We start from the raw sequence: 25,128 nt of genomic DNA on the forward strand, positions 1-25,128 counted from the left end.
GGTGCTCTACCTACCACTGAACCACAACCCTAGCCCCAAAACTTAAATTCCATTTGAATAGATAGTCTGTTGTTTTCTATGTTCATTTTAACAAATACTCAAGTATCAAAATTGAATTACTATAAAAAGTCTCAAATAGGCATCTGTATTGTTAAAAAAAATTTTGTTAAAAAATTAAGGATAAGCCAAAAAAAAAAGGAATAAGTTTTATTTAAACTTAAGTTTCCACCACAAAGTTGTTCTGTAACTTATATGTACAAATTAAATAATACGTTTTTTTTTAAAGAGAGAGAATTTTTTAATGTTTATTTTTTAGTTTTCGGTGGATACAACATCTTTATTTTTATTTTTATGTGGTGCTGAGGATCAAACCCAGCACCCTGCACATGCTAGGCGAGCGCGCTACTGCTTGAGCCACATCCCCAGCCCAATAATATAGTTTTTTTAAAACTAGATTTAAAAAAAAAAATTTAGTTGTAGCTGGACACAATATCTTTATTTTATTTATTTATTTTTATGTGGTGCTGAGATCAAACCCAGTGCCTTGCATATGCCCACTGAGCCACAGCCACAGCCCCTAAAACTAGAATTTTTACTTGTTATTTTTTATACAGAATGTATTTGTTCTGCATTTTACAGTTTACAAAAGCTTTTGTATATACTCTTTTCTTTTATTGTTAACATTGCAAGTGAGAGGTTATTCCTTCTTCTTAGAAAAGAAAACTCAGTCTCAATGGGATTAAATGATTTGCCTAAGATTTTTGTAGCTAAAAAAAAGAAGTAGAACCTAAATTTGGAACGTGTCTCCTGACTTTTTTTTTTTCTTTTTAAGAGAGAGAGAGAGAGAGAGAGAGAGAGAGAGAGAGAATTTTTTTTTAATATTTATTTATTTTTTGGTGGATACAACATCTCTGTTTGTATGTGGTGCTGAGGATCGAACTTGGGCCGCATGCATGCTAGGCGAGCGCGTTACCGCTTGAGCCACATCCCCAGCCCTCTCCTGACTTTTACTGTAATGTTTTTTGTTTTTTCTCTCATTATACTCCCACAAACTGAAATAAGATCCTATTTCTTAATTTTTTTAATATTTGTTGATATAAAGCAATGAATAGCCCTTTTATAGACATTTCTGCTGTTCTTTTCACTTTCCTCAATTCCTATTAGAAAAATAAGCAAAACATTTATAAATCTAATGGTTAGCATCATAGAATTTTACTAGTAGATGGAATTTTGTAACATTACTAATCCAACCTTGTTCATTTTACAAAAAATGTAAACACTTAAATGGAAAATTTTGCCTGTATAAAGTTTTCTCTTGGACCTAACGCATGAATTAATTTTTCTGCTCTTATTTTAAGAGTGTAGAAAATATAGCTTCCTCAGTGCTTGGGAAGTCTGTCTTTGTTAATTGGCCTCACCTTGAAGAAGCTAGAGTTGTGGCTGTATCAGACGGCGAAACTAAGTAAGATTTTATTTATAATTTCTCTGACATATTTGCTTTGCTTTGGTTGATTCAGTTTTTAAACTGATAAAATTATTATAAGAATGTTTACACTATAATGAAAATCTAATCATACCACTTGAAGTTTAACCACTTTGACGTTTATTGAGATATTTTAGATGCATGTTATTTTACTTCTTTTTTAGCTATAAAAATCTTAGGCAAATCATTTAATCCCGTTGAGACTGAGTTTTCTTTTCTAAGAAGAAGGAATAATGTCTCACTTGCAATGTTAACAAAAGAAAAGAGTATATACAAAAGCTTTTGTAAACTGTAAAATGCAGAACAAATATATTCTGTATAAAAAATAACATGCATCTTTTCCTCTTAAAACCTTAGAAGTTCTATATGCTAATTCTTTCCTATCAGTGGTTATCATTATAGTATTTAGCAAATGTATGTCTCTTTCTGATAAGAATAATATATAACCTTACTTTTACCATTCTCTTCATAGGTTTAATTTAAATAATACATTAATTTTTTTAAAAATACATACCTTCTTTTTTTTTTTTTTTTGGTAGTAGTGGGGATTGAGCAGGGCACTCTACTACTGAGTTACATTTCCAGCCCTTTTTATTTTGAGACACAGCCACACTGATTTTCTCAGACTAGCCTCAAACTTACTGTCCTCCTGCCTTAACCTCAGGCTCTGGAGTAGTGAGGTTACAGGCATGTACCCAGGCTCAGCTCCTCAAGTTCACAGTCACTTTTTTTTCTTACATGGCTTTTTTTCTCCACATTCTTCTTTAGTACATTTTCATTTTACATGATGGTGGAATTAGTTGTTATATATTCATACATGCATACAATATAATTTGGCCAGTATCACTCCCCAGCACTTCCCTCCTGTCTTCCCACCCTCTCACAGTCATTTCATGAGAGAATATTTAGACAAGTTTTTCTTTGTCATTTTTGATCATTAATTATTTCCTATAAGCATTTTTGTCCTGATTTCTTGTTCTTTTGTTATTTTTTGTGTAGTTAAAACTTTCTGAAACACATTTTTTCAGAAAAGAAATGGGTTGGTGTTGTTTTCTGGGTGATTACATCTCCAGAGTATCTTTTTTTGTTTTCTTCATGCATGGGTTTAGAATTTTAGAGGCTCTGTTCTTTTTCCTTACCTCAGCATACATATTCTCTATTGTATTTTTTTTTTAAAAGAAAGAGGGAGAGAGGCAGAGAGAGGGACAGAGGCAGAGAGAGAGAGAGAGAGAGAGAGAGAGAGAATTTTAATATTTATTTTTTAGTTTTTTTGGTGAACACAACATCTTTGTTTTGTATGTGGTGCTGAGGATGGAACCCGGGCCGTACGCATGCCAGGCAAGCGTGCTACCGCTTGAGCCACATCCCCAGCCTTCTCTATTGTATTCTGTTTTGTACTGTTGTTGATGAAAAGTCAATCCAGTGTGATCTTTTTTTTTTTTTTTTTAACCTCTGATAAGTGTCTGCTTTTCTATGTGAAATCTTAAGGATTCCTTTTGAATCATCAAATTCAGATTCAGTTCTCCTACCTTTTCAGTGTAATCCAACTTACCATTTTTGTTTTAATGCTTTTGATAAAAAGTCTCAGAACTCTTCACCTAGCCCTAGGTCACAAAGACTTTAATATTTTCTTTGAGAAGTTTTATAGTTTTACCTTAAATCAAAGATCAATTTTGAATTAATTTTTGTATAAGGTATGAGATTTAGATCTAGTTTTGTATATTTGCCTATGAATATTCAGTTGCTGCAGGCATTTGGTAAAAAATCTATTCTTCCTCCACCGGACTGCTTTTGCATCTTTGTGAAAAATCACCTAGAGCCTGGGTACTCAGGTGGCTGAAGCAGGAGAATTGCAAGGTCAGAGTCAGCCTGGATAACCTAATAAGACTCTGTCTCAGAATTTAAAAAATGAAAAAGGGTGGGAATATGCTTACTACTTCTCTAACATATGTGAGGTCCTGGATTCAATCTTCAGTACTGCAAAAAAGTAGTTCATTCCAGCGGTTCAGGAGGCTGAGGCAGGAGGATTACAAGTTCAAAGCTAGCCTTAGCAACTTAGTGAGGTCCTCAGCAATTTGGCAAGACTCTGACTCAAAATAAAAAGGACTGGGGATGTGGCTCAGTAGTTAAGCACCCTTGAGTTCAATCCCCAGTACTGAAACAAAAAGTTGAGTATATTTGTATGCAACTTTCCTGGGCTCTCTATTCCATTGGTATATTTTAGTCTATTTTAAAGTATGTACCACACTATCTTGATTATTATATAGAAAAGTCTTAACATCAGGTAAAGTGATTTCTTGACCTTATTTTTCTTTTTCAAAATTATTTTAATTATTCTAGGTTCTTTGCCTTTCTGTATAAATTTTAGAATAAATTATTATATGTCTATAAATAATCTTGGAGGGATATTTTTAGAAATTTTGTTAAACCTATAAATCAGTTTGAGGAGATTTGACATCTTTACAATATTGAGTCTTCTAATCCATGAACATATATTTCTTTATTTAAATCGTTGACTTCTTTCATCAGTGTTTTAGTTTTTTATTATACAAGTCTTGTACATGTTTTGTTATATTTATACCTACATATTTAATTTTTCTTGAAGTGACTATAAATGCATTTGTTTTGTTTTTTTAATGAGATGAGGTCTTGTTTTGTTGCATAGTTCGATTTCCTACATGGGGTCTCCTCCTGTTTCAGCTTCCTGAGGGACTACAAGGCACATGCATCTGCACCCAGCTTTGAATTTTTTAGAAGTCCTTATTCTATAATATATGTTACAGTTTCAAAAAAGCCTTTTTTTTTCCCTGCTATTGTACTATATAGAAATTTTTTCACTTTGGACATTCATACTGCTAGAACTCTATATTAAAGCATAAATTTGGCATTAAATACTTTGTATTTTAATTTTTAAGGTTTTACTTAGAAGAACCTCCAGGAACACAGAAGCTTTATTTGGGAAGGACTGTGCCACCATCTAAAGTAATCCATCTTGGAGACAAAGAACAATCTAACTGGACAAAAGAAGTACAAGGAATTTCAGAACAGTAAGTGTTGTAAAAAGAATTTAATGTACTAGAACTAGAATTTTAAATGTATTCATTCTCTAACTTATTTCCACTTACCATAGTAGTTATTCTGAACACTTACCGTCTTCATCTTATGTTCTAAAGAAAACAGTGAGCCGTAGTTTAAAATAATATCTGGTTTACAGCAGTTATAGCCTTCACCAGTTTGTCACTAAAATACTTAATGAAATAAGGGAAAAAATGAAATGATATCATCACTTAATGCTAGAAATAACTTAATATGTTGCCTAAATTTTAGTGCTATTTCCATTAACCATAAGACCATTGAATTTCTTGGCCATGTGTAAGTAATAAAAATCAGAAGGAAGATCCTCTTTGTTCCTCATATTCATTCTCTCCCTATTCCTCCCTTCTCCCTCTACCACATCCTTACACAGTTTAGAAATGCATCCTGTAACTTCTAACCAGACTGAGAACCTGGCCATCCTTGCAGTGCTGATTTTCTAGGTCACTACAGTGCTTTGTGTCTTATGATCCCACCCTACAACACCTCTTTATCGAAACACTGGAGATCTCAAAACCAAAACAGAATAATTGAGACCAGCAGCAGCACAAGAAATTGTGTTATAAATGTATATACATCAGATTAATCTGTAGGAAAATCCATTAATAAATCTGGGGGGAATTCAAGGATACTTCTCCCCTATAATTCAGGAGCTAATAATTTGCTTAATGCCCTTACTCAAAGATGAGTACACAGGAAAAATGTAACAGACCATTCAGCATTAAAGCATATAAACACAGATCTCAAGAGATAAAGGTAGAATATATTTTCACCTCTCAAGAATATAAATTATATAATCCTACCATAAGGTATATCTTCTGAATTTTCTTATTTTCACATAAATAAAATCATAATAAACTATGTGTTAATAAGTCTCTCCTTAGATACCTTAAATGAGTATGCTCTGTAAGGGTAGAACATATCTGCTTTTTTGACCACTTTATTCTAATTTTTTGGCTAGTACGTAGGTACTTAGTAATTGTTTGAATGAATATTGTTTTGGTCAAGAGTCTTTTAATTGGAAAAAAAAAAGAAACTTATCCATATACTTCAGATAAAGAGTTTAGTCAATTTTTCATATAGTCAACATATTGATATTTGAGTATCAATACTGCTAGGGGTTAGTAGTAGGCACTGTGGATACAACAATGAATAAAAACGTACAAAAACACTCATGAATCTTACAGTGGGTGGATGGGGATAGATATTAACATGTGATTTTTTGGTCAAACTACAGCATGATAATTGATTTAGGTACATGCAGATATGGAATGAGAGAAACAGATGAATTTTTAAGAAATTTCCACTTCAGAAATTTGTTAGATAACTTGTATTTCTGGCTAAGATGATGTGACTTACTTCAGAACAATTCTTACCTTAGAGAAACTATTATGAAAATATATATGTAAGAATATATTGTTATATACTATATAGTATATATAATAATATTATATAGTATGTATGTTATATGATATATAGTATATAATGCATATATTTATGTGTAGTCATACATAAAATTCAATAATATGATTATTATATGGAGCTCAGTAGATGGTCTGAATAATAATATGAATATACTAGAACTTAAATTAGTGAACTAAAAAAAATGCTGAGAAACTCCCAGCAAATAGTACAGTAGCACAAAGAAATAAGAGTATAGTCGGAGTTTATAGAATCTGCCTGATTATTTTAAATGGAAAAAATGGAAAAGAGATAAGAAAATATCCATTAAATGTTCTAGATCAGGGACCTACAAACTTTTCCATTAAGGCCAGGTAGTAAATATTTCAGGCCTTATAGACTTTATGATGTGTGTCACATCTACTCTACTCTGCCATTATAGCACAAAAGTAGCCATACACAGTATGTAATTGATAACTATGTTCCAGTAAAGGTTTGTTTTAAAAAGCAGAAGGCATTCTGGGTTTGGTCCATTGCTGTCATTTGCATACCCTTGCTTTAGATGGAAAAGACCCGACTGATGGACGTAAACTAATCTCTCTCTATGAATTTAATAATTATGGATGTTTTATATAAATAGAATCGTATAATATGTGACCTTTTATGTCTGATTTCTTTCACTAAGCATGTTTCTGAAGTTCATACACATTGTCACATTTATTGGTGTTTGTTTCTGGTTGTGGCTGAATGAATAATATTCCATTGTATAGGCTTAGCACCTTTTTGTATAGATTTATCCATTTATTGGTGAACATTTAGGTTTTTTCCTCTTTTGAATAGTACTACTATGCACATTTGTTTACCAGTATTTGTTGAATACCTGTTTTCAGTTTTAGGGAGTATACACTTAGACATAGAATTTATGGGTTTGGGGTTTTTTTTTTAATTCTTTTTTTAGTTATACGTAACACAGTATATTTTGACATATATGGGTGGAGTACAACTTCCCACTCTTGTGGCTGTATATGATGTGGAGTTACAATGGTTGTGTATTCATATATGAACATAGAAAAGTTATGTCCAGTTGATTCTACTGTCTTTCCCATTTTCTTCCCCCGCCATTCCCCCCGTCCAATTAGGTGAACCCCACTTTTCCTCCCTGACACCTATTATGAATCAGTATCCACATATCAGAGAAAACATTCAGCCTTTGGTTTTGGGGGATTGGCTTACTTCACTTAACATGATATTCTCTAGCTCCAACCATTTACCTGCAAATGCCATAATTTGATTCTTCCTTATGGCTGAGTAATAGTCCGTTGTGTATATGTACTACATTTTCTTTATTGATTCATCTGTTAAAGGGCGTCTAGGTTGATTCCATAGCTTAGCTATTGTGAATTGAGCTGTATGAACATCGATGTAGTTATGTCTCTGTAGTATACTGACTTTAAATCCTTTGGGTATATGCTGAGGAGTGGAATAAATAAGTCAAATGTTGGTTCCATTCCAAGTTTTCTGAGGAACTTCATACTGCTTTCCAGAATGGCTGTACCAATTTGCAGTCCCACCAGCAGTGTATGAGTGTACCGTTTTCCCCATACCCTCACCAACTTTTATTGTTACTTGTATTCTTGATAATTGGCATTCTGACTGGAGTGAGAATTACTGGGTTCTAAGGCAATTCTGTGTTTACTTTTTTGAGGTGCTGTCAAACTGTTTTCCATAGCAACTGTACCACTTTACATTTCCATCCACAGTGTACAAGTATTCCAGTTTCTCCATATTCTCACCAACACTTGTTTTCCTGTGTTGTAAATACAGCCATCCTAGAGAATGTAAAACACAGGAGTTTCTTATGACTCTCTCATTTCTCATTTAACCGCATAGACAGTGGAAGAAGTATCCATAGACTAAAATAAATACTGCATTAACTTAGTTAGGCATGCAGAAATGCTAGCATATTTATTGAAGTTTATTTAAACATTTGATTATGAGTTGGTAGTTTCGAACGATTATCATCTTAGACTATATACGTACTTATACATAGGTATATGTCTTTTTAATTCTTTCTTTTAGTTACCTGAGAAGAAAAGGAATAATAATAAATGAAACATCTGCAGTTGTGTATGCTCAGTTACTCACAGGCCGTAAATATCAAATAAGTCAAAATGGTGAAGTTCGTCTAGAAAAACAGTGGTCAAAACAAGTTCTTCCTTTTGTTTATCAGACTATTGTCAAGGTAGGTGTTCATCAAGTTTTAGTTTCATCTTAATGTATATTATATTATACATTGTATAAAAAAGACTTGACATTAATATTTATTTATCAATAGGCTAACTCAACAATATATAGTAGAGGTTATTCTTTAATATAATTTGCAAAGTACATTAATCTGTAGAAAAGTATTTCATGCTCAGACACTCACTGTACACTGTGGAAACTTGTCTTTTGGACTTTTTAGTTTGTTTTCAGTATTGGAGGTTGAGTCAGGGCGCTCTACCACTGAGCTACATCCCCAGAGCTTTTGTTTTTTATTTTGAGACAGGGTCTTGCTAAGTTGCTGAGGATGACCTCAAGCATGCGATTATCTTCTTAGCCTCCTGAGTTGCTGATTAAAGACAGGCACTACCATGCCGGCTTCTTTGGGGTATTTTTTAAGGACTTAATCTCTAAAAGAAAATTACAGCATTAATTTTTACCCTTGCAGTTCAGGTGTGTTTTCTTCAAAAATATTTACCTTAAATAAACAAATGAACATAAAATGCATTTATTTTTCTGTTTATATTCTTAGACATGGTAAGAGAGAAAAAATTTAAATGTAGTAGTCCCTGCTTATCCAAAGTTTTGCTTTCTACAGTTTCAGTTACCGTCAATCAGCCAGAGTCTAAAAATATTAAACGGAGGGCTGGGGTTGTAGCTCAGTGGTAGAGCACTTGCCTAGCATGTGTGAAGCACTGGGTTTGATCCTCAGCACCATATGAAAAGAAATAAATAAAATAAGATATTGTGTCCATCTACAACTAAAAATTTTTTAAAATATATTAAATGGAAATGCCAGGATTAAATAATTCATATGTTTTAAATTGGCCACTATTCTGAGTAATATGATGGAATTTTATATTGTCCCACCTGGGGATGTGAATCACCCCTTTATCCAGCATATTTATGCTGAATATGCTACCTATCCATTAGTCACTAATAGACATTTCTGTCATCAGATCACCTATTGCAGTATTATAGTGCAATAACTTTTATTTTTCTTAACAATGACCCCAAAATGTAATAGTAGTGAAGAAGACCATTAGTATGTGCCAAAGAGAAGCCATAAAGTGCTTCCTTTTTTTTAATATTTTTTAGTTATAGACGGATGCAATATCTTTATTTTGTTTATTTTTATGTGGTGCTGAGGATTGAACCCAGTGCCTCACATGTGTGAGGCAAGCGTTCTGCCACTGAGCCACAATCCCAGCCCCCTAAAGTGCTTTCTTTTTTGTTTTTTTCTTTTTAATATTTATTTTTCAGTTTTTTAGATGGACACAATATCTTTATTTTTGTTTTTATGTGTTGCTGAGAATCAAACCCAGTGCCTTACGCATGCTAGGCGAGTGCGCTACCACTTGAGCCACATCCTCAGCCCCCTAAAGTGCTTTCTTTAAGTGAAAAAGTAAAGTTCTCAACATAAGAAAGGTAAAAAAGCAAATGCTAAAGTTGCTAAATTATAGTAAAAATGAATCTTCTGTCTATAAAATTGTGAAGACAGAAAAATAAGTCTGTGTTAGCTTTGCTGTTGCACCTCAAACTACAAAAGTTATGGCTACAGTGTGTTTTGAATGCTTAGTCATTGAGCACACTTCATCTCATCATCTAAGCATTTTATCATCACAAGAAGAAAGATGAGAACAATACAAGATATTTTGAAAGAGACCACATTCACCTAACCTTTACTATAGTATATTGTTATAAATGTTCTATTCTCTTACTTGCCTAATTTACAAATTAACCTTTATCATAGATCCAGCAAGGTTCGTCCCTTCTGTGCCATCCTTTCTTCATCTGTACAGTAAGGTTAATAATAGTCTCTGCCACAGAGGGTAGCATTGAGAATTAAATGAACTAAATAAATGTGTGAAGTACCTAGAAGAGTGCCTGGTGTATATCCAGTCGATAAGTTACAGATTCTAATATTGTTATGTAGAAAATCTTCACATTTGACATTTAGCAGACAGCATAAACATAATCTTATAAGAAAAATAATGACGTGTAACTATAGAAATTTTGACTGTGATGATTTACTTTTATATTTCATTTTATGTAGGACATCCGAGCTTTTGATTCTCGATTCTCCAATATCAAAACACTGGATGATTTGTTTCCTCCTAGAAGTGTGGTATTTATGCTGGGAACTCCATATTATGGCTGCACTGGAGAAGTTAGTTTCACATTTGCTACTAATTAAATTTTTGCCTGCTTTCAAATTCATAGAGTTATTTAACTTGTCTTTATTTAGGGGCAAAAATGTGACACAAAGGGAAAAAATAAAGAATTCATTTGTGTAAGTTATGAACTCAGTATTTGAATACGAATCTTTAGTCTTGAGAAGTTTAGGGTCAGTAGGTGGCAATGAAGAATTCAAATCCTGATCTTTTTTTTAAATGGTTTTTTATTGTGGTGACATCAATGAAACAATTATGAGATTATATTAGATATATTATAGGGTTATTCAATGATTTCTATGTATATTGATGTTTTGAGGGGAAAAAGTACTGCAAATACGGAATGAGAGAAAGAATGTATGAAGACAAATTTGGAGATGCAGTGTGAATTCTTGATTTCTAAAATATGTGTGTATGCATGTGTAATCATACATGCATAAATTTTTAGCTTTGTTCAAAATAATAATAAGCAAAGCCACCTATTAGCAATGTAACAACCAGATCTTGACCTGTAATACCATATCCCAAAAAAAGGGAACATCAGTGCTTCTCAGTGAAATAGTGGATTCTAAGTGTGGGGCAGGGAAGACACAGGATGTGTATCTGGAATACCTTGTTATGCCAGAAAGTAAGAAGTGCTCAAAAGAACAATGGAAGCATGTCATGTAAACACAGGAACCAGCCTAAAGGGGCTCCCACAGGCCAAGTCTGGGACAGAGAACCAAAATAATTATACACAGTAATGAATTAATCACTGGTGGGAAATGGGAATTCATGACACCTCAATAACAATAAAAAATAAATGGGAAAGAGAAGTGCTCTTGTTACCATATCATGTCTAAAGTAAATGGAAGAGAGTGTGAGTGTTGGAAAAACATTTTGAGTAAAAACATTTTGAGTAACAACCTTGGAAGTTAAAGGTAGGGAGAATTTTTATCAGGAACAGGTATTTGCATGGTTAAAAAAGTTTCTCTCCATAGACAGTTTATTAAGTGCAAGAGAAACAAAACAAATTGTTCAGTGAAGAAACTGAGTGGCATGTTGATAGTATGATCAATGTTGATATCAAGTGAGAGACAGGTAAACCTTGTGTACCTCCATATATGACACCTGAAGAAAGACATATCACCTATACAATATTCTGGCTGTAACTTAATTGCAAAGAAGCATCAAACAAATCCAAAATAAGGAGCTTTTTTTCTTTCTTAAAGCAGAGTCAAGAGGAAAGAATAAATTTTATTTTTCAAAATGTCAGTATTATGAAAAACAAAGAAAAGTCCTGGATATATTCCAGATAAAGAATGCTAAAGAAACAATTAAATGCTATGTCTGATCCTAGCCTGGATCCTGTAAAAGAGGGAGAACAGAATTCCATATAGGTCATCATTAAGTCAGCTGACAAAATGGAATATTAACACTGGCTTAGATAAAATAATATTTATAAAAGTATTAAATTTATATATTTAATGACTATTGTGGTTTTGTAATAAAACTTACTTCTTTGGAACTAGACACTGAAATATTTAGAGGTTAAGGAGTATGTTGTTTACAAAAACAGATGAATGCAAAAATGATGTATACAGAACCAGAAATATATTGCATGTATGTAAATGTACACAGTACACAAGTGTTAAAGCCATTTTTGTTATAATGTTAATAAATGAGTCTGGGCCAATGTTTGTAAGTGTTCTTCATACTATTTTCATTTTAGTAATTTTTTTGTTCTTTGAAATAATTTCCAAATAAGTTAATTTGAAAAAGAATGATTAACAGCTATTAAAGAAAGAATAAAAGGACTCAAAATATTATCACATCCACTTAAAAATTCCAGGAGGATTTCCACTATTTTATTGTCATAGCATATTTTAGAAATAATACCATTCAGATAAGTAGAAAAATGTAATGAAAGAAACTAAAACATATTGTGGTGTTGTTTCTATTTTTTCCTGTAGGTTCAAGATTCAGGTGATGTTATTACAGAAGGTAGGATTCGTGTGGTTTTCAGCATTCCCTGTGAGCCCAACCTTGATGCTCTAATACAGAACCAGCATGTGAGTATAGTAGTTCATGTTGCTTCTTTAGAATATCACTGAACTTTTAAAATGTTAGAACACTGTTGCCACCTTTTTAAAATTTATTTCAAATATTTTAAGAATAAATATGAAATCTGTCCTTAAAAATTCATGTAAATCTAGCATGTGCAAGTCTCTGGGTTTGAACCCTAGCACTGAAAAAATATATTTTTTTTTTTTCTTAGCAGTGCTGGGGATGGAACCCAGGACCTCATGCATGCTAGACATGTGCTCTGCCAGGGAGCTATACCCCCAGCCCTCATGTAAATCTTCAAGGGAAAAAAGTCATTGAAATCCCCTTATTAATTTATAGTAATTCAAAGCCCACATTTTTAGTTATAGTGGCCAATGGCCTTTCTATGAAGGTTCTTTATCTTTACTCAGCTAAAATAGACAGTCTCAATCCTAGAGAATATTGGGAAACTGAATTTAAATTCACTGCAACTTTTTTTAGGACTTTTCCTCCAAAAATGTTTACTGGTCTTCTTTTACCCTGTAAATATAGGGGGAAGTTGGGGCCGGGGTTGTGGCTCAGCAGTAAAGTGCTCGCCTAGCACGTGCGAGGCCCTGGGTTCGATCCTCAGCACCACATATAAATAAACAAATAAAATAAAGGTATTGTGTAAACTAAAACTAAAAAAATATTTTTTAAAAAAATAGGGTGAAGTGTCTGATAGCTATCATTTGTTTTTATTAATGACCCAATAATTAACTTGACTGAAATTAATTCACCATCAACCAGCTTTTGCTACTTTTGCTGTTATTTGATAAAATCCAGGGCTTTATATCCTGTGAAGTCAATTTAAGACATTAAGAATCAGCACACCATGAGGAAACTTTATATATAGAAAGCAGAGATGTCCCTATTCATCAGGAAAAAAAAAAAATCTTACCATCAGGTATCTACTTAAGAAATATAGACAGTATAATCAGGAAACCATCAAAGTGGCTCATCAGACAGAAAAACTGGAATTTTATTCTGGGAGTTGGTGATGTTGGAAGAACCTGCATTTCTTCATCCCTGGCTTCCAGATCCAGAAGAGCCTACCCACTTGTAGCATAGAGTGCTGGTCAGGATACCTGCTCCAGTACACTTCCTGTTACATGCTTTCTTTTAATTTTTATTCAATCCTCCATCTTTCTCTACCCCAACCTCTTCAGCTATATATAATTTTTTATAATCTGTGGGTTGTGATAATTTTAATTAATGTTTAATTATAGCCTAGTTCAGCATTTCTCAAAAGGAGTACTGTTGGTATTTGGAGCAAGACAATTATGTGGGGTGGGGGGGTAATTATGTAAATAGGACTCTTCTGTATATGAAAGGACAGTTGACACCTTTGGCCTCTGGGCATTAAGTACTAGTAGCCCATCCAATTATTATAACTCAGTGTTCCATGACATATTTCCAAATGCTTATTACAAAAGTGGTACAACTTGTAAATACTCAAACTATTCTGGAATACATACTTGATTTGTATTATTCCAAATCTAATGGTGTACTTTATGGAAAAAAAAAACATGTTACATTCTTTACTAACATATTTACAAAACTTACTAATAACTTCATATTCCAGACCCTCAAAAACAATTATTCATTGGTGGTGTTTGTGGGGGTGTCATTGTAAATATGATCAGTAAAATAATGGTGGCTCATTTAATTCCTCACCAATCTCTAGATATTTGGTTTTTGTTGGTAGTAAAATTTCCTTATATTCATATCAGATATGTGCATAAATTGAGAATATAAGCTATTCATATAATTAATATATGTATAAAAATTAATGTGTTATTTCTGTATACATTATATAATATATATAGGAGTATATGATAGTTGGTACTGGATTTGCAAATTACTTGATCCTGGTTAAAAATTAGATTATCTGTTTGGGGGCTGGGGTTGTTTGGTTTTATGGTACTGGGGATTGAACACAGGGCTGCAAAATCACGAGCTAAATTCCCAGTCCTTTTTATTTTTTATTTTGAGATGGGGTCTCGCTAAATTGCCAAGTCTGGCCTCAAACTTGCTATCCTCCTGCCTTTACCGCTGGAGTCACTTGGATTATAGGCATGTGCTACAGTTACTTCTTTTTGTTAATTTGACAATTTTTATGGTTTCTCTCCTATACAAATTTAGATTTATTTTCATTGACTTTATTAATTATGAGACTATACATACTTATTACTTTGGTAAGTATTTAGGGGAAAAGAATATTACTTATATCCATGTATGAAAAATATTTTAATTTTGCTCAATTGTAATTATTTTGATGACATACTTATGTTTTAATTCAGCATGATAGTTATTAAGGCCTCATTTTGTCCATGGTACTTTACTCAGCCCTGCTTGGAATATAAAAATAAGTTTATAAAAAATTCTTGCCTGAGGAGTTTGCCATTTAGTACTTACAGTAGAGTTTTATTTCTTAAGACAGTTTCACAAACTGTATATTTCCTCCCCCTTTCATCCATCCTTGGGAATTCTGTTCTTTAAGGAGAAAAAGAGAGGAGCAGAAAAATTCTGCCTTCAGTTCCTTTCAAAAAAAAGGGGAAATGGATCTAAATGAGAATCCTTATATTGCCACAATCCAATGGTTAGTGATGTCTTGATTATCTCCAAATTTTAAAGGTAAAGAAATAATATTTAATGTAAATTTGTGTTTACATAATTGACCTTTTTGTTTTTATATTTAAAGAAATATTCTATAAAGTACAACCCAGGATATGTGTTGGCCAGTCGCCTTGGAGTGAGTGGATACCTTGTTTCAAGGTTTACAGGAAGTATTTTTATTGGAAGAGGATCTAGGAGAAAGTAAGTTTTTGTTAGAAAAATGTACTTAAAGTGGCAGAAAAATAAATGATAAAGATTAAATGCCTAGTATTTCAATATTATTTATTTTCTTCTTAATTGCTGTGGATTTTCTTTTGAAATTGTGTATCACTTCCTCTGATGATGATCTTTTACTTGAACGGCATGTTTTAGATGGTTGAAAAGATAGCTTTTATTTTTAGCAGCTAACAAATTGAACCTTGAAAAAAGGTATCAGAGGGTGTGTGTGGAACCTCAATAATAAATTTCCTTGCATTTTATTTCATTATCCTCTATAACTACATAATTTATTTACATAATTTGTTGATTTAGGTTTTGAAGCCTTTCCTCTAGTTTTTCAATTACTGCTAATTGAAAATAACCATAATTAAAATACAGAACATAAAAACAGAGTAGAAAGGAAAACATTTCACTGCTTGAACAAGTTTTTAAAATTTGTATGTATGTTTGTGTGTATGGTTTAAATTTAGTCCTCATGGAGACCATAAAGCAAATGTGGGTTTAAATCTCAAATTCAACAAAAAAAATGAAGAGGTACCTGGATATACTAAGAAAGTTGGAAGTGAATGGATGTACTCATCTGCAGCAGAACAACTTCTTGCTGAGTACTTAGAGAGGTAAGTGTCTGGCAAGATTCTACTGGGCAGGGCACAGTGGCACACACTTATAAACCCAGCATGTAGGGAGGCTGAGGCTCCAGGATCACAGGTTCAAGGCTAACCTCAGCAACTTATCGAGCTGCTGTTTCAAAATAAATAAAAAGGGCTGACGGCTGTAGTTTAGTCATAAGGTGCCCCTGGGTTCAGATGCCAGTATCAAAACAAAAGATTCCAATAGATAGCCAGAAACTTAGGAACATACTATTTATTTTGTCTTGCCTTATACCAGTTTTAGAAATAATTCTTTAGAAAAATATGCAGCATCACATTTGTGTTAACATTCCTTTTGTAAACATGGTAACATTTTCTTTAGTAAATGTTAACTGAGTTACTTAGTGACTAAGATTTACAGGAAATATGCCCTCTTCTCACAATTTAATGTTCTTTTCATTGTTCCCCTGGTTTCTGCCCTTATCGAGGAGCTCTTATATTTGAGAATTTCTAGGACTCCCCTAACAAAGTATCATAAACTGAGTGTCTTAAACAACATGATCTTATTGTCTCACAGTTCTGGTGACCAGAATCAAGATATCAACAGAGCAGTAGTTCTTCTAAAGGCAGTAGGGCTTATAGATAAATTTCTCCAATCCTCCATCGTAAGGTGACCGTTCTCCCTATATGTGTGTCTACATTTCCCCCTTTATAAGGACACCTATTTATTGGATTAGAGCCCACCCTAATAATTCCACTTTAATTTGATTGCCTCTATAAAATCCTTGTTTCCAAATAAAGTCACATTATTTACATATATTTTTTTTTTCTTTTCTTTTTTCCCCCTGGGATTTAACCTAAGGATGCTTAACCCCTAAGCTACATCCCCAGCCCTTTTTATTGTATTGTTTTGTTTTGGTTTTTTTGAGCTAGGTCTCACTAAATTGTTTAGGGCCTCACTAAGTTGCTGAGACTGGCCTCAAACTTGGAATCCTTTGCTTCCAGAGATGCTGGAATTACAAGTGTGCACCAACATACCCACAACACATTCTATATTTTTTGATGGAGAATGGGGGCTCAATTCTCTGCTTCCATCCAAAAATTTAGATTGTTTCTTCTATTTACTTTCATATTGCATCAAAAGGTCCATGTTTAAACATCTTTTTTTTTTTTTTTCAACTTCACATACCCATTCATCTAATTTGATTTTTCTTTGCTTGTTTGTTTTTTGTTTGGGTACAGGGATTTATCCCAGGGGCACTTAACCACTGAGGCACATCCCCAACCTGTTTTATCTTTTGAGACAGAATCTTACTAAGTTGCCTAGGGCCTTATTAAGTTACTGAGGCTGGCTTTGAGCTTACGATCCTGCTGCCTCAGCCTCCTGAGTTGCTGGGAGTATAGATGTGTGACACCATGACCTGCCATTCATCTATTTTGAGATACTTTTAATTGAGCTTTAGGTCTTCCCCATTTCCTCACATCCCCACAGACATACTCCTCCTCTTGTTAGGGTTTTATCACATTTTTTAGTTAAATATATATTTAAGGTTTATTTGATTATGATAAAATAAATATTCACAGCTGGACCTTGTGGAGTATTATGATTATATTCCTTTCTTATACATATTTTCTCTGATGCTTTATTATTTGCTTATTATGTAAATTTATATAAATAATTCAGTCCTAAACTGTGCCATAGCTTTGAAACTCAATACTGTCAAACAGATCAGGGGATCTCTGAATTCCATTTTCTTTTTAAAGACTTTTTCCTGGAACCTTACATGATCCTGCCTCATTGGCACGCTGATTGCTCTCTAGGGCTGTTGCACAGCTCTCATACTGGAATTTCCCTTTACTGTCATCCTAGAGTTTCCCTTCACCTTCCTCTGTGTAGGATGCCTTCTTTTTTCTGACTCCTACACTGTATTCTTTTCTTGTTTATGACTCCTTTTTGATGAAGCATTTAACTCTGGTAGCTTTTTGAGAAAGCTTGCATGCCAGGAAATGCCTTTATTTTTCTCCATGCTTGTTTGGATTGGAGATCATTTTCCCTCAGGATTTTGAAAGTGAACTTGAGTGGGGCTTATACAGGACTTCGCTATTTCTAAAAAGGACCTCCTGGTATCACTCCATATATATTTCTTTTCTCTTTGGCTAATTTTCCAAGAGAGATATCCTTCAGCCTTTTCCTTGAGCCATAGATGTGGGGTACAAAACTAACTGCTAGTTTTCTGGAAATAGACTGGAGAAAAGGCCTCACTAACAAGTGGTTACTGTGATACACCCCTCATATCTCTCTTCAGGACTGAATGGCCCGGTCCCCCCACAGCAGTAACGATGCTGAGGGCTCCCAGCTGCTAACCCTCTTCAAGAATTCCTGAAGTTGCATGCTCTTTCTACAGTAGCCACAGATCCAGTGCCTGACCTAGAAGGCAGGATAAAGGTCCAAGCAACCTGATTACTCCAGTTCAGGACAAGTCTGAAGGGCCATGCAAATTTGAGATCTTTATAGGTTTGGCCAGGGAATTCTTTCAGAATGAATCACAACTTAGTTTCTCCTTGTGCCCAATTCTGCTTCCTTCCTCTCTTTACCCTTCCACACTTGTTAATTCCACAAGCACTTTTTACTATATACTTCCTCTATATTTATCTCCATCTCAGAGTTGGCTTCCTAGAGACATTCTGCTTCTTAGTGATGCATCATAAAGGATTTATGCTTTCATTAATCCCGTTTTCATCATGGCACCTCTTCACCACTTCCTAGCTGCCTGAGTTCTGGTGTACCTAAGGTTAGGGTATCCCCTGTTTGACGAGGTCTTCTGTTGGGGTGGTAGGCAAGTAACCAATACATGACTGTCAACTAAAATCCTATTAAGTCTTACTTCATGCTACAACCTTCAAGTGTACCTGAGTTTGTGCAGGGTTCTGTAGTTCTTGTTTCTTATATTGTTTTTATGTTTTTCTGTTGTAGAAGGCTCGAGGGTATCCTCCGGACTTCTTGCACAATATGGATGTGGGGGACAAAATTGACTGCTAGTATTCTGCTGGTATTCTGGAAATTAACCAAGCAAAAGAAATGCATACAAAGTAACAATTCACAAACTGGGAGACTTTGAGAATAGAGGATGCTTGCCTTAAGCCCACTTTATAAACATAAAGAAAAAAGCACTTGAACCCTTTTTGTGATTGGTTGAAATTGCTTATTGGTGACTTCCCCTACTGGGAATTTAGGATTCAGCTTATTCCTGTCTAAGAATACCTACAATACTCACCCACCCGGTTTCCAACTTCTGAAATTTCATTAACAATTCTTACATGCTATCAGATACTCTGCTTCTGTCTTTGTGTTCTAGATGTATGGGCTTCTTTATACTTTACTGTCACGTGTTCAATCTGCTTTTATATACCAGAAAGTCCTGCACTATTCAGAAACAAATGGAGTTTTGAGGAATATCAGAAGAAACTATTAATCCATTTTGGTCTGCTGTATTATAGAGTGATCCAGCTTTGTTGAAAACATTAGAAAATGAGCTTATAAATATTTTTGTTCATTTATCTCCTGTCACTGTAGTCAAAGAATTGGAGTCATCATTGAAGTATTTTATAAGTCTAGGGATTTCTCCCTCAGCCAGTGGGAGTTTTTAAAAGGTATAAGTATATTCTGGTTTTCAAATCATTCAGTCTCTATTCCTTATTAAAAGTGTCCCTTAAGAATACTGTAATATTTGTTTGGTAATGTTACATGTCCCCCTCAAGATCTAAAATTATTTTCCTGGAAATTTATGTGAAATGAGCCATATGTGTTTTTACAGCAATATTGTTTCTTGTTTGTTTGACTAGAGCACCAGAACTATTTAGTTATATAGCCAAAAATAGCCAAGAGGATGTGTTCTATGAAGATGACATTTGGCCTGGAGAAAATGAGAATGGGTAAGCAAGATTTATGGTATTTATTGACTCATAATTCAATTTAATGGTTTCCTTAAAGAGTGCACCTAGTTTATCAAAAATTCTCATGTTACCTTTTGTTTTGTTTTTCCTTTAACAGCTCATTAGAAATGATTTTGTTGATGTCAGCGAATAATTTTAAACTGATTTTTTTCTGTATTCTTTATTATTGAGAGATAGCATGTCCATTTTATATTAGATTTATAATTAGACTTAGTTAATTTCACTAATTATTAATTATATAAATTTGCCACAGTTCTCAGAAAGTTTATATCAGCTCTCTAATATAAGCTCTCAAAGTCTTAATAAATGTGGAAAATATTTTGTTTTTTTTTTGTTGTTGTTGTTACTATAGTGCAGAGAAAGTTCAAGAAATTATTACTTGGCTAAAAGGACATCCTGTCAGTACTTTGTCTCGTTCTTCTTGTGATTTACAAATTCTGGATGCAGCTATTGTCGAGAAAATCGAGGAAGAAGTTGAAAAGTGCAAGGTATCAGCTTTGAATAACAAAATTATTGATGAGATTTTAAGTTAAATGTACTATATATTATTTTACAAATAATTAAGTTTTTTCTACCAACTAATATCAATACTCAATGATTCTAATTAAAATAATTCTATAATTTTAAAAAGCATTCCAACCATTTTCAATGGCATGAGTAAGTTCATCTGAACAGATATACTTTAATGTACAAAAGCTATAGCATTTAAATTTTATTTCTTTATAATGTTTCCAGTTTTAAGAATTAATATTTTGAAACTCTACTCATGATAGAAAGTTTGTGATTGAGAAATAAGGTTAATCCCCATTTCTATCTATTCTAATAACTACGTTCTTTCAAGGTACAATTCATGTGTTTGTAGAAAATAATTTACTTAATTAACTTTTATAAAATTACAAGTAAAATGTACTTTTGAGTTGGGCATGGTGATGCATACCTTAATCCCAATAGCTTGGGAGGCAGAGGCAGGAGGATTACAAATTCAAATTCAGCACTTTAATGAGGCCCTAAGCAATTTAGTGAGACCCTGTCTCAAAACTTAAAAACTCAGCAGGGGATTGGGGATGTGGCTTGGTGGTTAAGCACCCCTGGGTTCAACCACCAAAATAAATAAACAAGTAAATAAAATGTGCTTTCAGAGTTAAGCAGGCTGGTACATACCTGTAATCCCACTGACTTGGTAGGATCACAAGTTCAAGGTCTTGTCTGGCAATTTAGGGAAACTTTGTCTCAAAATAAAAAATACAAAAAGCTGGGTATGTAGTTTTGTGATAAAGACCCCTGGGTCAATTCCCAGTACAAAAATAAGTAAAAAAATAAAACAAAATGCACTTTTGTCACTCAAGTTCATTCAGTTAGTAAGAATTTTTGAAATCCTACTTTCTCTCTCTTCTTTTTCTTATATTTTGCTTTTTCAGAGCAACAAGCTTCTGTGGTAGACTTATGTATTTTATGTACTTTACTCTTCTACCATAGTACAATAGAAAATGGATTGATTGGGCTGGGGTGGTGACTCAGTAGAAGAGCACTTGCCTAGCATGTGTGAGGCACTTGGTTTGATTCTCAGCACCGCATATAAATAAATAAATAAGGTTCATCCACAACTAAAAAATATATATTTAAAAAATATATTACAAATAGAAAATGGGGGGCTGGGGCTATAGCTCAGTAGCACCTGCCTAGCATGTATGAGGCCCTGGGTTTAGTCCTACATAAAAATGAAACAAAGGAATGCTGTCCATCTACGAGAACAACAACAAATTTAAAAAAATAAAAGAAAATGGATTGATATTATTGCTTTTTAGAAACTTTATTTTTCACAAATATACTTTTTTATTAAAATGATTGTTAACATAACACTCTCTTTTTTGCACTAGTAGAATTAAGAACTGTACTCAACCTATCTCCTCCACTCTCTGTTTGAATCCCTCTTTTGATTTATAATTTATATTTACTCAACCTTGGACTGGGGTCTACTCTGTGGTAGAGTACTTATGCAGGAAGCCCTGTGTCCAAGCCCCAATTCAGGAAAAAAAAAGTTTTTAACCTTTTAATAATGCTTAGCTAGTATTGATGCCTAATAATGATTAGCTACTATTATAATTATTATTACTTGAATTTTCTGTGATTATGGTCTAGAAAATCACCACTAGATGGGTTTTTTTTTTTTTCCCCCTCTTGGGGGGAAATTATAAGGCTCAGCGCAAAGAATTTAAAGGGGGTTTGGGGATGTATACTGGAGATCACACCCAAGGCCTCATGCATGCTAGGCATGTGCTCTACAACTAAGCTTTACCTTCTATCCCAGGAGTTTAATTTTTGAAAGGTCATTGATATTCAGCTATTATTGCCTTTTAATTGTCTCAATATAGAATAAAATATATTTCTTCAGCATTGTTTCTTGGTTTTGTTTTGGAGGGTTTAAAGAAGAGGTTTGATTTTTTTGTTTGTTTGTTTTGTTTTATGGTTCTGAAAATTGAACCCAGAGGTTCTCTACCAATGAGCTACATTCCCAGCCCTTTATTTTATTTTTATTTCTATTTTATTTCAAGATAGAGCCTCACTGCATTGTCCAAAGTGGCCTGAAACTTGTGATCCTCCTGCCTCGGCTTCCTGAGTAGCTGGGATTATAGGCGTGTACCACCATACCCAGCTACTGGGAGAGCTTTTTAAGAAAGCTCTGGGTTCCACCTTAGAGCAGTGCTTCTTAAACTTTAAAGTACAAATAAATCATAGTAGCATCTTGTTAAAATACTGGTTCTGACTCCGTAAGCCTAGGGTGAGGCTTGAGGGTTTGTTTTGTTTTTCTTTTTCTTTTCTGCAACACTAGGGACAGAACTCAGGGCCTTGCACATGTGAGGCAGTATTCCACCTTTGAGCAACACCCCAAGCCCAAGATTCTGCATTTCTAAAAATGATCACCTTTCGAGTAGTCCCCAAATTCTTCATCCAGTACCTATAGAATGGAGCATATTGTGGCAATTACCTAGTGTGTTCATTTGCCTAACAAATGAAGTTTGATAATCACATCCTCTGGTCAGAGCTATGGTATAACAATGCCTAGGTATATATTAGAGCTTTGGGGTTGTTTTTTCCAATGCAGTAGCCCAGGCACAGTTCTGGTATCTTTTTCTTTTTTCAGTTCCTTTAAATTCTTCTGATATTCCACTTGCTGCAGTCTGTTAATTCTGCTATGGGCTGAATACATAGACACCTTATCAATATGGCCTTCATTATTCACCTTATTAAAATTGCATTATCTCCCCCATATTGCCCATCTCTCTTTCCTGCTCCTTTTTTTTTTTTTTTTTTTAGTGCTTTTTGCCTTCAATTTTCAAACATGCAGGCCAAGTGGCACATGCCTATAATCCCAGTGATTTGGAAGGCCAATATAAAAGGATTGCAAGTTTAAGACCAGCCTGAACAATTTAGCAACACCCTATCCCAAGATAAAAATAAAAAGGCAGAACTCCAATGGGTTCAACATCCCCAGGGGAGCTGAACAACATCCCTAGCCCCCATTTTGTTTCTGTTATATCTTTCTTAACTAGAGTAAACAATCAGTTCACTGCTTTATTCCTAGTAATTTGATTAATGACTACGTGACACATAAATGTAACTTAAATATTTACTGAAAGAAAAGATAAAATGCCTCATAATAAAATAGACACTGTTTAAAGGATTGAGCACTTACAGTATGTGAACACCTGAACTCTATAGTTTATTGTTGTTTGATGTCCTCTTGCCCTTATTTGCAAAAGTGATGTTTGAAAGAGAGATCTAAAGATAGAACTGCTGACACTTTTTAAATGAGGTTAGTACTCTCTATTTTAACAACCTCGTATTTTATGGAATGCAATCGATAGAAATTATTTCCACTGTTTGATTAGCTAGAACATGTAAAATTATTGCCTTCCCATAGATGGAAGACAGCTAATGCTGAAAGTGTGAGTTCACAGAACTAACAAGTAAAAAAGAACAGGAAAAACTCTTCTTCCAGCATTCTGTAGATATCCCAAACATTCAGACATCAAATTTCATAATAGATCAAAAGGCAAAGGTTTTGTCAAATGAACTCAAGCTTGATTTTTAAAAATACCACACAACCCATGGTGTTCTCACAGATAATACTTTATACCTTTCTTTCTTCTATAAAAAATTTTGCTGGCTATTTCCTATAATTCTTTTGAAAGATGAAAAAAATCCATAAGATAGCACTTTTATATATAAAGTTCAAAATAGGCAAATCTAATCTTTTGTGTTAGCAGTAAGTTTACTTGAGGAAGGCCAGTAAGTAGGAGGAGCTGGAGAGGGTTTTTTATGCTTAAGGAAAAGTGCTGCTCAGATCGAGTGTGAATACACCCAGATGTATTAAAGAAAAAAATTCTTCTGGCTACACTTACAACTTTGCATTTTTCTATGTCATATTTCAAAAACAGTTTACATTAAAATTTTTTAAATAAGAATTTAGGTTTATAAGCATTTTATAAATGTTTATTTTATTCCCACTTAACTGTAGCTGCGGAACTTTAGATGTTCTTAAAATTAATCATTTCGTTTGGCTTTATAAGCTTTTTTGTTTTGTTTTTTATTTTTGGTTCTGTAAACTTCAGATATGTTGAAGTAGTGAATTCTACTTTTACAATTTTACACAAAGTTTTTTTTTTCTTTCCTCAGCAAAGAAAGAATAATAAGAAAGTACGAGTGACAGTGAAGCCACATTTGCTATACAGAGTAAGTTCCTATCAAAGAATTCAAACTAGTTGTTTTTGCTTTAAAAATGTTTTCAATATATTAGAGAAACTTTTAATGAGAATTAATGGCTCTCTTCTTTTCAGCCTTTAGAACAGCAACATGGAGTCATTCCTGATCGGGATGCAGAATTTCGTCTCTTTGACCGTGTTGTAAACGTGAGAGAGAATTTTTCGGTTCCAGTTGGCCTTCGGGGTACCATCATAGGAATCAAAGGAGGTAATGTCTCAATACTTGATAAGTCTTTAGCTATAATTATATAGTAAAATAAAGCACAAATTTGTGTGTTTTTCATATCTAAGCAGAAAAATATATATATCAGGAAAAAATCCTTTTATGTTGTAGCTTTTGTGAAATTTTTTTTTCCTTCTACATTGTATTTGTCAGAGAAAATTCCCTTTTTTTTTTTTTGCCTGTGTAATCATCTAAGACATAATTAAAAGAGGGGGAAGTTGAGATGGGACTATCAAATTTTGCTGGTTTATATTTATCACACTGAAATTATATAAGATCTTTA

The 25,128-nt window shown here is 33.6% G+C and overlaps 1 protein-coding gene across 1 annotated transcript in view; it reads left to right on the forward strand.

Moving 5' to 3' along the window:
• The window catches only part of Xrn1 (5'-3' exoribonuclease 1), a 115,119-nt gene that overhangs the window by 45,725 nt on the left and 44,266 nt on the right, over positions 1-25,128 (forward strand). The window contains exons 19-29 of the mRNA XM_076867577.1: positions 1,359-1,462; positions 4,399-4,530; positions 8,057-8,219; positions 10,296-10,409; positions 12,366-12,464; positions 15,182-15,297; positions 15,786-15,932; positions 19,749-19,838; positions 20,212-20,347; positions 24,537-24,593; positions 24,698-24,830. Coding sequence (XP_076723692.1) covers positions 1,359-1,462; positions 4,399-4,530; positions 8,057-8,219; positions 10,296-10,409; positions 12,366-12,464; positions 15,182-15,297; positions 15,786-15,932; positions 19,749-19,838; positions 20,212-20,347; positions 24,537-24,593; positions 24,698-24,830 — 1,291 coding nt within the window. The remainder of the gene's footprint in view (positions 1-1,358; positions 1,463-4,398; positions 4,531-8,056; positions 8,220-10,295; positions 10,410-12,365; positions 12,465-15,181; positions 15,298-15,785; positions 15,933-19,748; positions 19,839-20,211; positions 20,348-24,536; positions 24,594-24,697; positions 24,831-25,128) is intronic.

Source organism: Callospermophilus lateralis, chromosome 10 (assembly GCF_048772815.1).
Source record: "Callospermophilus lateralis isolate mCalLat2 chromosome 10, mCalLat2.hap1, whole genome shotgun sequence".
NCBI classification, from domain to species: Eukaryota; Metazoa; Chordata; class Mammalia; order Rodentia; family Sciuridae; genus Callospermophilus; species Callospermophilus lateralis.